This window comes from Stegostoma tigrinum, chromosome 41 (assembly GCF_030684315.1).
Source record: "Stegostoma tigrinum isolate sSteTig4 chromosome 41, sSteTig4.hap1, whole genome shotgun sequence".
In the NCBI taxonomy this organism is placed as follows: Eukaryota; Metazoa; Chordata; class Chondrichthyes; order Orectolobiformes; family Stegostomatidae; genus Stegostoma; species Stegostoma tigrinum.
Window position 1 is genome coordinate 17,354,515 of NC_081394.1, and position 16,341 is coordinate 17,370,855.

General features: G+C 44.6%; 1 protein-coding gene and 1 long non-coding RNA gene across 4 annotated transcripts in view; one reads left to right on the forward strand and one right to left on the reverse strand.

Annotated features, from left to right (window-relative positions):
* Positions 1-16,341, forward strand: part of LOC132206666 (uncharacterized) — a 64,533-nt gene that overhangs the window by 3,554 nt on the left and 44,638 nt on the right. The gene's annotated exons all lie outside the window — the stretch shown is intronic.
* LOC125448495 (alpha-2-macroglobulin-like) overlaps positions 11,302-16,341 on the reverse strand; it is a 109,814-nt gene continuing 104,774 nt past the window's right edge. For all 3 annotated transcript variants that reach the window (XM_059641243.1, XM_059641241.1, XM_059641245.1), the window contains 2 exons: positions 12,706-12,780; positions 11,302-11,432 (listed from right to left, as the gene is read on the reverse strand). In XM_059641243.1, the coding sequence (XP_059497226.1) occupies positions 12,728-12,780 (53 nt within the window). In that variant the 3' untranslated portion in view covers positions 11,302-11,432; positions 12,706-12,727. The remainder of the gene's footprint in view (positions 11,433-12,705; positions 12,781-16,341) is intronic.

A 16,341-nucleotide genomic window follows, 5' to 3' on the forward strand; every position in this document is an offset into this window, starting at 1 on the left:
TCATTGTGGCACTGCAGGAGGCCCATGATGGACATGTCATCGAAAGAATGGGAGGGGGAGTGGAAATGGTTTGCGACTGGGAGGTGCAGTTGTTTGTTGCGAACTGAGCGGAGGTGTTCTGCAAAGCGGTCCCCAAGCCTCCGCTTGGTTTCCCCAATGTAGAGGAAGCCACACCGGCTACAGTGGATGCAGTATACCACATTGGCAGATGTGCAGGTGAACCTCTGCTTGATGTGGAATGTCATCTTGGGGCCTGGGATAGGGGTGAGGGAGGAGGTGTGGGGGCAAGTGTAGCATCGGAAGAGGGACTGTTCCACGTAACCTACAAAGAGGCAGGCATAGCTGGTGCCCATGGCCACCGCCTTAGTCTGTAGTAGTCCCTCTTCCGCACCTACACAGGCCCCAAACCCCACCTCTTCCTCCGGTACATTGATGACTGTATCGGTGCCGCCTCTTGCTCCCCAGAGGAGCTCGAACAGTTCATCCACTTCACCAACACCTTCCACCCCAACCTTCAGTTCACCTGGGCCATCTCCAGCTCATCCCTCACCTTCCTGAATCTCTCAGTCTCCATCTCAGGCAACCAGCTTGTAACTGATGTCCATTTCAAGCCCACCGACTCCCACAGCTACCTAGAATACACCTCCTCCCACCCACCCTCCTGCAAAAGTTCCATCCCCTATTCCAATTCCTCCGCCTCCGCTGCTTCTGCTCCCACGATGAGACATTCCACTCCCGCACATCCCAGATGTCCAAGTTCTTCAAGGACCGCAACATTCCCCCCACAGTGGTCGAGAACGCCCTTGACCGCGTCTCCCGCGTTTCCCACAATACATCCCTCACACCCCGCCCCCACCACAACCGCCCAAAGAGGATCCCCCTCATTCTCACACACCACCCCACCAACCTCCGGATACAACGCATCATCCTTCGACACTTCCGCCATCTACAATCCGACCCCACCACCCAAGACATTTTTCCATCCCCACCCCTGTCTGCTTTCCGGAGAGACCACTCTCTCCGTGACTCCCTTGTTCGCTCCACACTGCCCTCCAACCCCACCACACCCGGCACCTTCCCCTGCAACCGCAGGAAATGCTACACTTGCCCCCACACCTCCTCCCTCACCCCTATCCCAGGCCCCAAGATGACTTTCCACATTAAGCAGAGGTTCACCTGCACATCTGCCAATGTGGTGTACTGCATCCACTGTAGCCAGTGTGGCTTCCTCTACATTGGGGAAACCAAGCGGAGGCTTGGGGACCGCTTTGCAGAACACCTCCGCTCGGTTCGCAGTAAACAACTGCACCTCCCAGTCACAAACCATTTCCACTCCCCCTCCCATTCTTTAGATGACATGTCCATCATGGGCCTCCTGCAGTGCCACAATGATGCCACCCGAAGGTTGCAGGAACAGCAACTCATATTCCGCTTGGGAACCCTGCAGCCCAATGGTATCAAAGTGGACTTCACCAGCTTCAAAATCTCCCCTTCCCCACCACATCCCAAAACCAGCCCAGTTCGTCCCCTCCCCCCACTGCACCACACAACCAGCCCAGCTCTTCCCCCCCACCCACTGCATCCCAAAACCAGTCCAACCTGTCTCTGCCTCCCTAACCTGTTCTTCCTCTCACCCATCCCTTCCTCCCACCCCAAGCCGCACTTCCATCTCCTACCTACTAACCTCATCCCACCTCCTTGACCTGTCCGTCTTCCCTGGACTGACCTATCCCCTCCCTACCTCCCCACCTATATTCTCCTCTCCACCTATCTTCTTTTCTCTCCATCTTCGGTCCGCCTCCCCCTCTCTCCCGATTTCTTCCAGAACCCTAACCCTAACCCCGTCTCTGATGAAGGGTCTAGGCCCGAAACGTCAGCTTTTGTGCTCCTGAGATGCTGCTGGGCCTGCTGTGTTCATCCAGCCTCACATTTCGTTATCTCAATCTTTACCTGTCATTTTCTGCGTTTTTTTAATGTTCGAATGCGTTTATCAATTTTTACCTGTCCATCTTTGCTGCATTAAAGAGTTTGTAATTATCATTCTCTCCCTATCAATTTCTGCCATGAGAATGCCTGAGTGTAGTTATCAATCTATGCCTGTCAGTTTCAGATCGATGACCGTGTGAGTATATTTACACACCTGTCCCTGTCAGTTTTTGCTTTGTAAATCTGAGAGTCTAGTTATTAACAGTATCTGTCAGTTTCTGTTTTTTGAATATGTAGACATCATATTTTTTGAATATTGAAGGCTGCACCTATTCGGGTCGGGTTTCACCTGAACTGGATGGGCACCAATATCCTGGGCATAAGGTTTGCTGGAGGTCTTCGGGAGAGATTAACCTAGTTTGTCAGGGGATGGAACTGGAGCTACAGATCAGAGGATGGGTTAGCTGGTGTACAGTCAGATACAGCATGCAGAGAGTCTGCGAGGAAGAATAAACGGTTGATAGGGCAAAATCACAGTCAGTGTGATGGGTTGCACGGATTACACAGGGGATAGAATGGTTGTTGGATGTTCCGGGGTCTAAATATTACAAAATAAATAGGGAGAGAGGTAAAAGAGGTCGGGGAGTAGAATTGTTAATCAGTTGGTATCACAGCTGCAGAAAGGAAGGTTGTCAAGGAGGGTTTTTCCAGTTAGTCAGAATGGGTGGAAGTCAGAAACAGAAAAAAAGCAGTCAGAGAATTTTCTACGGACCCCTGCCGTGCCCCCCACCCCACCCCTAATAGCAACAGAGACACTGAGGAACAAATTGGGAGACAGATTTTGGAAAGGTGCTGAAGTGACAGGGTTGTTGCCATGGGTGACTTCAACTTCCCTAATGTAGACTGGAACCTCCTTAGTGCTCATAATTTGGATGGAGCAGATTTTGTCAGGTCTCTTAAGGAAGGATTGCTGACTCAATATGCAGATTAGGCCGACTCGAGGGGAGGTCATATTGGATTTGGTGCTTGGCGACAAACCAGGCCAGGTGTCAGATCTCTCAGTGGGACAGCATTTCGGTGATAGTCATCACAAATCCCTGACCTTTACTATAGTCATGGGGAGGGATAGGAGCCATAGGTATGGGAATGCATTTAATTGGGGGAGTGGGAATTACAATGCTATTAGGCAAGAACTGCGGAGCATAAATTGGGATCAGATGTTCTCAGGAAAATGCACAACAGAAATGTGGAGGTTGTTTAGGAAGCAGTTGCTATAGGTACTGGATAGATTTGACCCACTGCGTCAAGGAAAGGATGGTAAGGTGAAGGAACCTTGGATGATGAGACATGTCGAACATCTAGTCAAGAGGAAGAAGGAAGCTTACTTAAGGTTGAGGAAGCAAGGATTGGACAGGGCCCTAGATATCTACAAGGTAGCCAGGAAGGAACTGAAGAATGGATTTAGGAGAACAAGAACGGGGCATGAAAAAACCTTGGCAGGTTGGATCAAGGAAAACTCCAAGATGTTTGATGCTTATGTGAGGAACAAGAGAATGGCCACAGTGAGGGTGGGGCCAATCAGAGATATTGGAGGGAACTTGTGCACGGAGTCAGAGGGGGTAGGGGAGGTCCTTCCTGAATACTTTGCTTCAGTATTCACCAGTGAGAGGGAGCTTGACATTTGTGAGGACAACAAGAAACAGATGGATATGCTCAAACATGTTGATGATAGGAATAGGACGTGCTTGAAATTTTGAAATACATGAGGATAGATAAGTCCTCTGGGCCAGACGGGATATACCCAATGTTTCTATGGGAAGCAAGGGAAGAGATTGCTGGATAACAAAGTGTGAAGCTGAATGAACACAGCAGGCCAAGCAGCATCTCAGAAGCACAAAAACTGACGTTTTGGGCCTACTGGAGTAGTACCAAAAAACTTTGGAGGATGGAAAATGTCATTGCCTTGTTCAAGAAAAGGAATGGGGATAATCCTGGGAATTACAGACCAGCCAGGCTTACTTTTGTGGTGGGCAAAATATTGGAGAGGATTCTGAGAGATAGTATATATGATTATTTGGAAAAGGACAGTTTGATTAGAAATCATCAGCATGGCTTTGTGAGGGGCAGGTTATGCCTCACAAACCTTACTGAATTGTTTGAGGATGTGACGAAACATATCGATGAAGGAAGAGCAGTGGATGTGGTGTATATGGATTTTAACAAGCCATTTGATAAGGTTCTTCATGGTAACCTCATTCATAAAGTAAAGAGGCATGGGATTCAGGGAAATTTGGCTGTCTGGATATAAAACTGGCAGTCCAGTAGAAGACAGAGGGTGATAGTAGATGGAAAGTATTCACCTTGGAGCTCGGTGACCGGTGGTGTTCCACAGTGATCTGTTCTGGGACCTCTGCTCTTTGTGACCTTTATAAATGACTTGGATGAGGAAGTAGAAGGGTGGGTTAATATGTTTGCCGATGACAAGAAGATTGATGGAGTTGTGGGTAGTGTGGAGGGCTGTTGTAGATTGCAACAGGATATTCACAGGATGCAGAGCTGGGCAAAGAAGTGGCAGATAGAATTCAACCCTGAAAAGTGTGAAGTGATTCATTTTGGAAGGTCAAATGTGAATGCAGAATACAGGGTTAATGGCAGGATTCTCAGCAGTATGGAGGAATAGAGATGTCATGGTGTCCACGTCCATAGATCCCTCAAAGTTGCTACCAAGTTGATAGGGCTGTGAAGAAGGCATACGGTGTGTTGGCTTCCTTTGGCAGGGGACTTCAGTTTAAGAGCTGCGAGGTTATGCTGCAACTCTACAAAACTGTTAGACCAGACTTAGAATATTATGTTCAGTTCAGGTCACCTCGTTATAGGAAGGATGTCGAAGCTTTAGAGATGGTGCTGAGGAAATTTACCAGGATGCTGCCTGGATTGGAGGGCAGGTCTTATGAGAAAAGGTTGAGGCACCTAGGGGTTTTTCATTGGAGCGAAGGAGGATGAGAGGTGACTTGATATAGGTGTACAAGATGATGTGAGGCATAGATAGAGTGGATAGCCAGAGACTTTTTAACCCAGGGCGGAAATGATTATTCTGAGGGGGCAGAATTCTAAGGTGATTGGAGGAAGGTATAGAGGAGATGTCAAAGGTAGGCTCTTTACGCAAAGAGTGGTGGGTGTGTGGAATGGGCTGCCGGCAGAGGTAGGGGAGTCAGATACTTCAGAGACTTTTAAGCAACGCTTGGTTAGGCACATGGATGACAGTATAACGTAGGGTATACAGGGTAGTTTGATCTTAGTAGAATAATAGGTTAGCACAACATCATGGGCCAAAGGGCCTGCGTTACATAGAACATAGAATATAGAACAGTTCATCAAAGTACAGGCCCTTCGGCCCACGATGTTGTGCTGAACTTTTACCCTAAAACTAAGGTCTACCTAACCTCCACCCCTACCTTATACTATCATTTATGTGCCTATCTAATAGCCACTTAAATGCCCCTAATGAGGCTGACTCTACTACCCTCTCTGGCAATGCATTCCACAGCCCTACCACTCTCTGAGTAATGAACCTACCTCTAACGTCTGCCCTATATCTACCTCCACTCACTTTAAAAATGTGCCACCTCATAGTAGCTACTTCCACTCTAGGAAAAAGTTTCTGGCTGTCCACTCTATCTATACTTCTGATCATTTTGTACACCTCTATCAAGTCACCTCTCAATCTTCGTCGCTCAGAAGAGAAAAGCCCTAGCTCTCTCAACCTTTCCTCGTAAGACCTTCCCTCCATTCCAGGCAACATCCTGGTACATGTCCTCTGCATCTTTTCCAATGCTTCCACATCCTTTTTATAATGCGATGACCACAACTGGACCCAATACTTCCAATGTGGCGGAACCAGGCTTTTGTATAGTGGGAGCATAACTTCACGGATCTTGAACTCAATCCCTCTCTTAATGAAATCTAACACATCATATACCATCTTGACTTTGTCCACCTGGGTGGCTGCCTTCAATGAATTGTGGACATGAACCCCAAGATCCCTCTGCTCCTCCACACTGCCAAAAATCTTTCCGTTAACCCTCCATTCTGCTTTCAAAGTTGTCCTTCCAAATGAATTAACTCACACTTTTTACGTACTGTGCTTTACTGTTATATGTTCTATGCTTCTATTTCAGGACTGACTGTAAACCTGCAGCTGTTTATACTTACTAAAGGGACCAGACCCTGTTCGCACTTATCATTTTTTTACAAACAACTGTTCGTTTTCTGCCTTTCAATTCACAATTGGTCTGCACAACATCGTAACACCCCCTACCTTAAGAAGGAAAAGAACCATCATTATGAAAAGATGGCTTCTTTATTTTATCTCAACAACAATAATCACAAGATACATTCATCAGTAATCTAAAGTTACACCTTTCATTGTAAATCTGCATACACGTATAACACTAGATCAAACCAGTTCTATCTTATCTCCGCTTCTTTAAATACTTATGGTAATGCATCTGCAATACCATTTTTTATGACCGGCAACATGTACAATCCAGAAATTAAAAACCTGTAACATAAGACTCCAATGAAATAGCCTTGTATTTTTGTCCATACATCTTTCCAAAAAGATGAGAGATTTGTGGTCCGAAATGTTGTTTGTAGCATAAACACTGAAATGTTGTCAGGCCAGTACCAAACTTGATAAGTCTTTTTCAACGGTGGAGTATTTTCTCTGGTGGATATTGAATTGCTTTGAAAAGTACCTATTTGTCCCTTCAACTCTGGCATCAATATGGCTCCAATCCCTGTACTGCTGGCATCAATAGCAACTTTAAAGGTTTTGAGAAATTTGGTGAAGCTAAACCTGGTGTGGTGGTAACCAGCTTTTAAATTCCCAAATGTTTCCCGTCATTGCTCTATCCACTGAATTTTGCTGTTCTTCTTTAGCAAATCCATCAGCAGTGGCACCAGCTTATTAAGGTTTGTACAAACTTCTAGTAGAACCTGCTCAGTTCCAGAAGTCGACGTACTGCTTTCTTAAAGGATGATGTTAGAAACTCCTTGATGGCCTTCGACTTCATGTTTCTTGAGGTTATCATTCCATGTCAAATGGCGTGTCCCAAAAACGTCACTTCTGTCTTTGCGAGTTCAGTTTTTGCTGGATTTACGACCAGTTTTGCCTTCCAAAGTCTTCAAACAGCTTTGCCAAATACACCATACAATCTTTCCATGAACGGCTAATGATCATTAAGTCATCTATATAGACGGCACAATTAGTCAATCCTGCCAAACTCTGTTCATAAATCTTTGAAATGTGGCTGGTGTGATCTTTATTCCAAAGGGCATTACTCTGAATTGATATATGTCATTTGGGGTTACAAATGCCGAAACTTCTTTCGCTCTCTCTCTGACAAACATAATTGTCAGTAACCATGGACAAGTGTCTTGTCCATCTTTTTCCACACAGTCCTCTAGACTTGGAGTTGGGTCTGAGTTCGATTTAGGTACAACATTGACCTTCTTATAATCCATGCAGAATTGTTGAGTATCATTGGATTTGGGAACCCACGTGATCAGTGAACTCCGAGATAACAAAGTGTGAAGCTGGATGAACACAGCAGGCCAAGCAGCATCTCAGAGGCACAAAAGCTGATGTTTCGGGCCTAGACCCTTCATCAGAGAGGAGGATGGGGTGAGGGTTCTGGAATATATAGGGAGAGAGGGGGAGGCGAACCGAAGATGGAGAGAAAAGAAGATAGGTGGAGGGGAGGGGATAGGTCAGTCCAGGGAAGACGGACAGGTCAAGGAGGCAGGATGAGGTTAGTAGGTAGAAAATGGAGGTGCGGCTTGAGGTGGGAGGAAGGGATGGGTGAGAGGAAGAACAGGTTAGGGAGGCAGAGACAGGCTGGGCTGGTTTTGTGATGCAGTGGGGGGAGGGGACGAGCTGGGCTGGTTTTCTCCATTTTCTACCTACTAACCTCATCCTGCCTCCTTGACCTGTCCGTCTTCCCTGGACTGACCTATCCCCTCCCTACCTCCCCACCTATACTCTCCTCTCCACCTATCTTCTTTTCTCTCCATCTTCGGTTCGCCTCCCCCTCTCTCCCTATATATTCCAGAACCCTCACCCCATCCTCCTCTCTGATGAAGGGTCTAGGCCCGAAACATCAGCTTTTGTGCCTCTGAGATGCTGCTTGGCCTGCTGTGTTCATCCATTTAAAGAGAGAGCTGGGCTGGTTTTGTGATGCAGTGGGGGGAGGGGATGAACTGGGCCAGTTTTGGGATGCAGTGGGGGAAGGGGAGATTTTGAAGCTACATTGATACCATTGGGCTGCAGGGTTCCCAAGCGGAATATGAGTTGCTGTTCCTGCAACCTTCGGGTGGCATCATTGTGGCACTGCAGGAGACCCGTGATGGACATGTCGTCTGAGAAATGGGAGGGGGAGTGGAAATGGTTTGCGACTGGGAGGTTATTGCGAACCGAGCGGAGATGTTCTCCCAAGCCTCCGCTTGGTTTCCCCAGTGTAGGGGAAGCCACACCGGGTACAATGGATACAGCTTACCACATTGGCAGATGTGCAGGTGAACATCTGCTTAATATGGAAAGTCATCTTGGGGTGTGGGATGGGGGTGAGGGAGGAGGTGTGGGGGCAAGTGTAGCACTTCCTGCGGTTGCAGGGGAAGGTGCCGGGTGTGGTGGGATTGGAGGGGAGTGTGGAGCAGACAAGGGAGCCACGGAGAGAGTGGTCTCTCTGGAAGGCAGACAAGGGTGGGGATGGAAAAATGTCTTGGGTGGTGGGGTCGGATTGTAGATGGCGGAAGTGTCGGAGGATGATGTGTTGTACAATTCAGTCTGAATTCATAATTACCCACACAGTCTCTGGTCAATTCATCTCACTAGCCAATTTCCCAAAGGAAATAAGAAAAGACTTCTTTATTTTTATCGTCGAATTTTGGCACTGTTTTGACATATTCGTGTTTTTTGTGTGTAGCCTTTGGCGGTTACGGGTTTGCTCATCAACACTCTCCTCTCATGAAGCTTATCTTCTACCTTCATCTCCATTCCTTTAAGTTAGATATCCTGTTCAATTTGCAACTTCTGAAGTTCAAACTCTCTTTCTTTTTCTTCCTGCGGTGTGCTTGAGCTGTTATACAAACAGTTTGTTTCCTTTCTTTCTCTTCTGTCCCGGCTTTTCTTTCATTCTCGTTCTCTTTGAACTCCAATTGTCTAATTTTCAATGTAATTTTCTAATTCCACTACGCTTACCTGTTTCCTGGTATACCTAAATGCTTGACTAACTCCCTTACAATTTCAACTTTCCTCTTGTCCCTGGATAAATCCAATTCTAAACTGTTTGCTAATTTTAAAAGTATATCCTTCCATGGTCTTTCCAAACTTCCTTGGCAAATTTAGGAAGTAAAGTCAAACCCCAGAACCTCTTTAGCAATGTTAAGACCCATTTCCCTCACTTTTGATTTAATGAAACACAAGTAACTTAAATTAAACTCCTCGGAAACTGTCTGACCTGCTGTGTTTTTCCAGCTCCACATCCACCGAAGTTTTATTTAAAGATCTAGAACACTCATCTCCAAGTCTGTTTAAATCTCCTGGGACCTTTCATACCCCGAATCTGTTCAAATCTGTCCAAATCTGTTCAGATCCCATCTACAAACTAGCCAAATTCCAGATGCACCCCAATCTGTTACAGAGAGGAGAGAGGTCAAACCCCTCTGATCGTTAAACTGAAACACAAGCCCCCAATGTGCTATAAGAGGAATAAAGTTTCCCTTACAATAATTTAACCCCAAACCACCAGATAAGCTCCCTTCACCTTTATAATCTGTTAAAAAAGAGTGATGAAATGAAAGAAAACCTCTAAGTATAAGTAACAAGTAACTATTTATTTAACACTAACAGTGAACAAATTAACAGAACTGTTAACAAACTGAACAATCCCTCAAATCCTAACTATTCTCTAACTGAACAAAATACTACTGGTATGTTGTTCCAATAACCACAAGGCCACTTATATAAGTCAAGTAATAAGGAAAAAGAAATTAAAAACTTAGTCTCTCAAAGTCTACACACCTTTCTTCTGTTGTTTTTCAAATCATAAAGTCTTCTGCTGGTCCAGCTATCAGGGATGTTTTGCCTGTGAAGTCTTCTGCAAGGACTCGTAGCTAGAAGTGCCAGGGTACGTTTTATAGATAAGATGTTATTTTGTCAGAGAGATCAACAACTTCTTGTGAGAGCTATTTGTTTATTTCTCAGATGGCAGTTTGCTCACACACCAATTTTCAAAAAACCGTCTCCTTATATGCCTTGGATGACACATAAGTTTTCTTACAACAGCATTGGTCCAAGGTTTTTAAAGCAATCAGATTTAAATTTGATTGGCTTTCAATCGCTAAGTGCTTGGTTTAAACTAATTAGCTGATTCTAGTTCATTGCCAAAACATCAAACAAGCCTAGGGCTTTCAATCACACAACCAATTGATACATTACCATTTCAGAACTGGCTGTACATTTGCAGCCGTTTGCAGACACTTTTTTTTCTGTATAAATCTATAAGCTTAGAAAAGCACTGTACTTCTTAGAAGGACCAGACACTTTTTTTTTACAAACAACGTCTAACTTCCTACCTTCCAACTCACAATTACTAAACATAACTTCATAAAGAGTGCAGTGATGAGAGGGGTATGGTAAGGTTTAACTAGGACTCCAGCTATTCGCAATGTATGTTCATGGAGGGACTGCAATGAAGGTTCATCAAATTGATTGCTGAGTTGGCAGAACTGGAGTATGAGAAGAGATTGAACTGGTCAGGATTTTACTCTCCGGAGTTTAGAAGAATGAGGGGTCATCTCACAGAAACCTATACAATTCTAAAGTTTAAATGCAGGAAGGATGTTTCCAATGGTGTGGAGTCCAGTCACAGGAGTCGTAATTTAAGGATAGGGAACAAACTGTTTAGGATTGAGATGAAGAGAAATTTCTTCACCCAGAAAGTGGTGCATCTGTTGCATTCACAACCACAGAAAGTAGCTGAAATCAAGTGTTGCATTTTCAAGGAGGTAGTAGATATAGTGCTTGTGGCTAAGGGATCAGTGGAAATGGGAGTACAGCAGGATTAGGTTCCTGAGTGACTGTATCATCTCATGTTGCCTTACTAGTGAAAGTCTCAAATGACAAATTAATGTTGGAATTTGAGTTTGAATTGTAAAACCTAGAATTACGGTGTGCATGGAATATGGAGTGAACATGGAGTGGATACATAGGACAGAGTATGTGAAAATCTGGCTCGGAGCATGTGAAAGCATATATGGCTCAGAGAGTGAGTCAGATTAAGAGAGAGAGGGACACTGAGACAACACAGATGATTCTGTTTGAACAACTTTTTTATTGTGGAACTGGGTATCACCCAATAAGATCACGGCAGGAAAAATCACCAGATTCTACAAGTTGTCTTCTGTGTCCATAGTAGCCAATACAGTCTCACTGGAATGCTTACCTGTGGAAAAAAAAACAGAAAACAAAACATAGTGTTTGATCTGTGCAGCTTAGTTCACACTGCAACATGCTAAATGTCATCTCCTGTTCCTATGTAATAAATTCGAGAGGGGCTGAATGACCTTCTTCTGTTCCTGTGCAAGAGGGGCTGAACGGCCTCCTTCTGTTGTTGTACGAGGCTCCATAGTGAGTAAGAGTGGGATAGTGTGTGTGGAGGAGGCATTGGATCAGATGTTATGAGGAGTGATAATCACACACAAATTGGCACTCTCTTTGTTTTATTAACAACATGAGAAATCCCTGGTTCTAAGGGAAGGTTCTGTTCAGGTCTCTTAGGAACACAGAGCAGAACATCTATTTCAACAATTATCTCGTGATATAAAAAAGTCAAGAGAGAGCAAACTATTCCCCTCTTTCACAATAGTGAGCTGTCAAATTCAGAAATTTAAACAATAAGAAACTCAGATAGCTACAGTTGATAAATGATCAGCATGTCACATACATGTGAGGTTATAGTTCCGTCAGGTGAGTACAGGGTAGGGATCGGTGTGGATAGGGTGATGTGAGTGGGAGGGTGCCAAGTGGATAGGAAGAGGATATCACGTGGGTCATGTAACAGATAGGCTGTTTGCCAGTTGGGTAGGGTGCCAAGGGGGGCATGCTGCCAGCTCAGCAGTGCACCAGGTGTGTAGGATGGATGACGCAAACTGGAAAGGAGTCTAGCAAAGAATGTGCATGTGTGCACATGTGCGTGCATGCGTGTGTGTTTGTGCTATGGCGGGTCCTGGTCCTGTGGGCTGTGATTTTGGTGGTGGAGCGAGAGGGTGGTACATCACGTCCCGGGATGGAGGCATCTGGGGGCAATGTCATTGGTATTGGGTGAAGTAAGTCTCTTTAATGATCACTCAGGAGTTAGACAATGTATTTAATCATCTGACTTTTACTGAGTTAAAAAAAACTCTGGCTAAGGGGAATATCCCAGCAGGAAGCTCATTTCCAGGCAGTTACTTAACAGCATGCTACAACAGTGTCAAGGACAGTGAGGGAGATGGCAAGAAAGAGAGGGAGACGGAGATGGTGTGAAAGAGGGTGCAAAAGAGGGACCAAAGGAAGGAGTGATGGGAGAGTGGCAGAAAGTCAGGGAGGGGGAGAAAATGACAGGGAGAGAGTGAAGGAGGTGAAAGTCAGGAGAATGGGAGAGAAATGGACTGAGAGAGTGACTGAGAAAGGATTTGAGTAGACAGTGAGAGAGGGAACAAGAGCTTGATACAGACCGTGTCTTTGCAGTCAGTTGATTCACACAATCTCCAATCGTTTTGGTGCCTCATATTCAGTGATAACTAAGTCATCTGATGGAAAGAAATTGAAGAGAAGGATTGGTAAGTGGAGGGGTAGGTTAACAATAAATACAGTAGAGTACCCAATGGGCAGAGACACTTGGTATTGAGCACCTTGGAACAGCATGAAAAGAATAAATATTGATAATGAAAACTCGGATCAGAATTTCAGGAATAAACATCAGGATTAGACATGGGAACAATAAACATCCAGAAATAAACCATGGATAGAAACAGGAAAAATAAAAAAAATCCCAGAATGAACACCAGAATAGAAACAGGAGAAATTAAAATCCAGAAATAAACCATGGATTGAAATGGAAGAAATAAAATTACATAGAACACGGAACATAGAACAATACAGCGCAGAACAGGCCCTTCGGCCCTTGATGTTGCGCCGACCTGTGAACTAATCTAAGCCCCTCCCCCTACACTATCCCATCATTATCCATATTCGGGGAATAAACACTGGGATAGAAACAGGAGAACTGAAATGCAACAATATATACCAGGATAGAAACAGGAAAAACAGGAGAATCTTGAACAGATGGGAATAATTACCTTGATAAAATACCAGTGAATATCTTGGAATAAGCATCCTGGAATTAAAACATCCCAGGAAAAATACCCCAGGCATACATCTCAGTCTTCACAATTCCTCATAGGTTTGATGTTCTGTTGCTGGTTTGGTTAAAAGTTTGTAGCTTCAAACTGCATGGGCATATGCACCATGATACTCATCAACTCTTCAAATGGGCAAAGCTACAAGGAATGTAATGGATAGCAGCAGGAGAGGGCAATCAGAAGAGCTGTGTAAAGACTGTGCCTTTTAGTTTTGTGCTTTTAAGCACGTTGTAATGGATTGTTGCCTGCTTAGCAAACCTAATGTTTCTGGCAGGCATTGTTAAACTGATTCAAAAAGCAGTGAAGTATTTTCAGACAAAATGGAGCCAAGCAGCACTCGAGGGATTAAGCCCTTGGTGACAACAAGAAATTAATTGGTCTGTCGATTAGTGATCAATAACGAATAACAGATACTTTTTGCCTGCCAATGGCTGTATGATTGGTTCTCAGATACTAAACAACTTGGGCCTGGTGACAATATCCAGAGAAGGGATTTAATCCACCAGTTCAAGATCTGTTCCTCTACTTTCTGCAGTCAGAACTCACTTTAAATCTCAATATAAACTGGTTCCCTTTTCTACAATTGTCACTGTAAGTTGTAAATTTTGATGAATAAATCAGAGGCCATTTATAAGGGAACCAGTCACCCTGTGCCCCTTGCAAGCCAGTGAAAGAATCTGGAGAAGGATGACTGAGAAACAGAGTATTAACTAGTATGAGAATCATAAGGACCACCTATATGACTGTGAATAGGAACTGTTGATTGCATTCCCAGTTTTCCTCTGCCAGTAACTGAAATTTCGCTGTCTGTCTGTCTTTATATCTGTCTGTGCAACAGGGAGTTTGTAACAGGGTCCATGTATAAATTAGTAGTATTAAATGCTGATTATAACTGCTTGCTGTAGTTAGGGTCTAATCACCTTTAAAAGAAAAGGTGATCCTTGTAAGTATGGAAATCTTGTGTGTTTTCTGTTGTTGCAAACCTGCGTCCCTGGCGCTGTGAGACAGCAGTGTTAACCATTGAGCCACCGTACCGTCCCTTCATATCCTCTTCATGTCGTCACTACATGGATCACCACAATAGGATCTTCCCCATACCACCCAAATTCCTGTTCAGCCCTGAGCAGATGATTGAATTCCTGGTAACAAGCAGACAGCCCAGACTGGAACACTATGCCTTCTGTTGATCTCACACCACAAATGCCTTTCTTCTGCTGATTCTGCTGTCAGAGATGTTTCCTCTGTAATTTCGTCTGTCAGGACTCTAAGCTAGAAATGCTATGGCACCTTTGATGGTTCTTTTTGTTTTTAACAGCTTCAAAATTTTGTGTGAGAATCTGGTTTATTTTGCAGATGGCAGTTCCCTCTCTTTGATTTTCTAATGCCCACATTGTTATTCCCTTGATGTCCTATTAATTTCTTTACAAGTGGGTTGGTTCCAGGTTGCCAAATTTGGGGTGGCACGGTGGCTCAGTGGTTAGCACTGCAGCCTCACAGCACCAGGGACCCGGGTTCAATTCCAGCCTCGGGTAACTGTCTGTGTGGAGTTTGCACATTCTCCCTGTGTCTGTGTGAGTTTGCTCCAGTTTCCTCCCACAGTCCAAAGATGTGCAGGTTAGGTGGATTGGCCATGCTAAATTGCCCATAGTGTTCAGGGATGCGTGGGTTAAGGGGGGATGGGTCTGGGTCAGATGCTGCAAGGGGCGGTGTGGACCTGTTGGACCAAAGGGCCTGTTTCCAGACTGGAGGAATCTAATCTAATGTGCGTAAAATTGTAGAAAGGGAGAATACATGCAGCATCTCTTTAGAAGATGGTGTATTTTCGGTGCTTAGAGTTAAAATGGATGTCAGAACAGTAACTTTAAAATGCAGGTGCACAGAGAGTATGTGAATTGAAACATTTTGTAGCAAACAGTCAAACAGCAGTTTTAGCAAGACAACTCTTTTCAAATCTAGCCAATCAATTTAAACCAATTCCTTAGATACTAAAAACCAATAACATTTAAATCTGATGGTGTTGGCAACCTGGAACCAATCCACTTGTAAAGAAATTAATAGGACATCAAGGGAATAACAATGAGGGCATTTAGAAAATCAGAGAGAGGGAACTGTCATCTGCAAAATAAACCAGATTCTCACACAAAATTGTGAAGCTCTTAAAAACAAAAAGAACCATCAACGGTGCCATAGCATTTCTAGTTTAGAGTCCTCTCAGACGAAATTCCAGAGAAAACATCTCTGACAGCAGAATCAGCAGAAGAAAGGCATTTGTGGTGAGATCTGGGCTGTCTGCTTGTTACCAGGAATTCAAGCATCTGCTCAGGGCTGAACAGGAATTTGAGTGGTAAGGGGAAGATCCTATTGTGGTGATCCATGTAGTGACGACATGGAGGGACGGTACGGTGGCTCAATGGTTAACACTGCTGCTTCACAGCACCTGGGACCCAGGTTCAATTCCACCCTTGGGTGACTGTGTGGAGTTTGCACGTTCTCCCTGTGACTGCGTGGGTTTCTTCTGGGTGCTGCGGTTTCCTCCTACAGTCCAAAGATGTCCAGGTTAGGTAGATTGGCCATGTTAAACTGCCCGTACTGTTCAGGGATGTGTCGCTTAGGTGGGTTACAGGGGGATGGTCTCGGTGTGATGCTGCAAAGGTCTGTGCGGACTTGTTGAGCCAAAAAGCCTGTTTCCACATTGTAGGGATTCTATGTGAAAGGACTTCGGGAGGAGATTCAGCCCCAACAGTGTTAGGAGCTGGGCAGCAAATTAAACAGAACAGCAAGTGTAGCAGTCTGGATTTCTTATCTGAACACATGCTAATTACAAAGAATGCATCAGGTATGATATGAATTATGTGGCTCTAAAACTGGTGTGGGAGAAATGAGTTTCCACTCCTGGGACAATGATAGCAACATCAGGAAAAGTGAGATTTGCACTATTGGGATGATCTG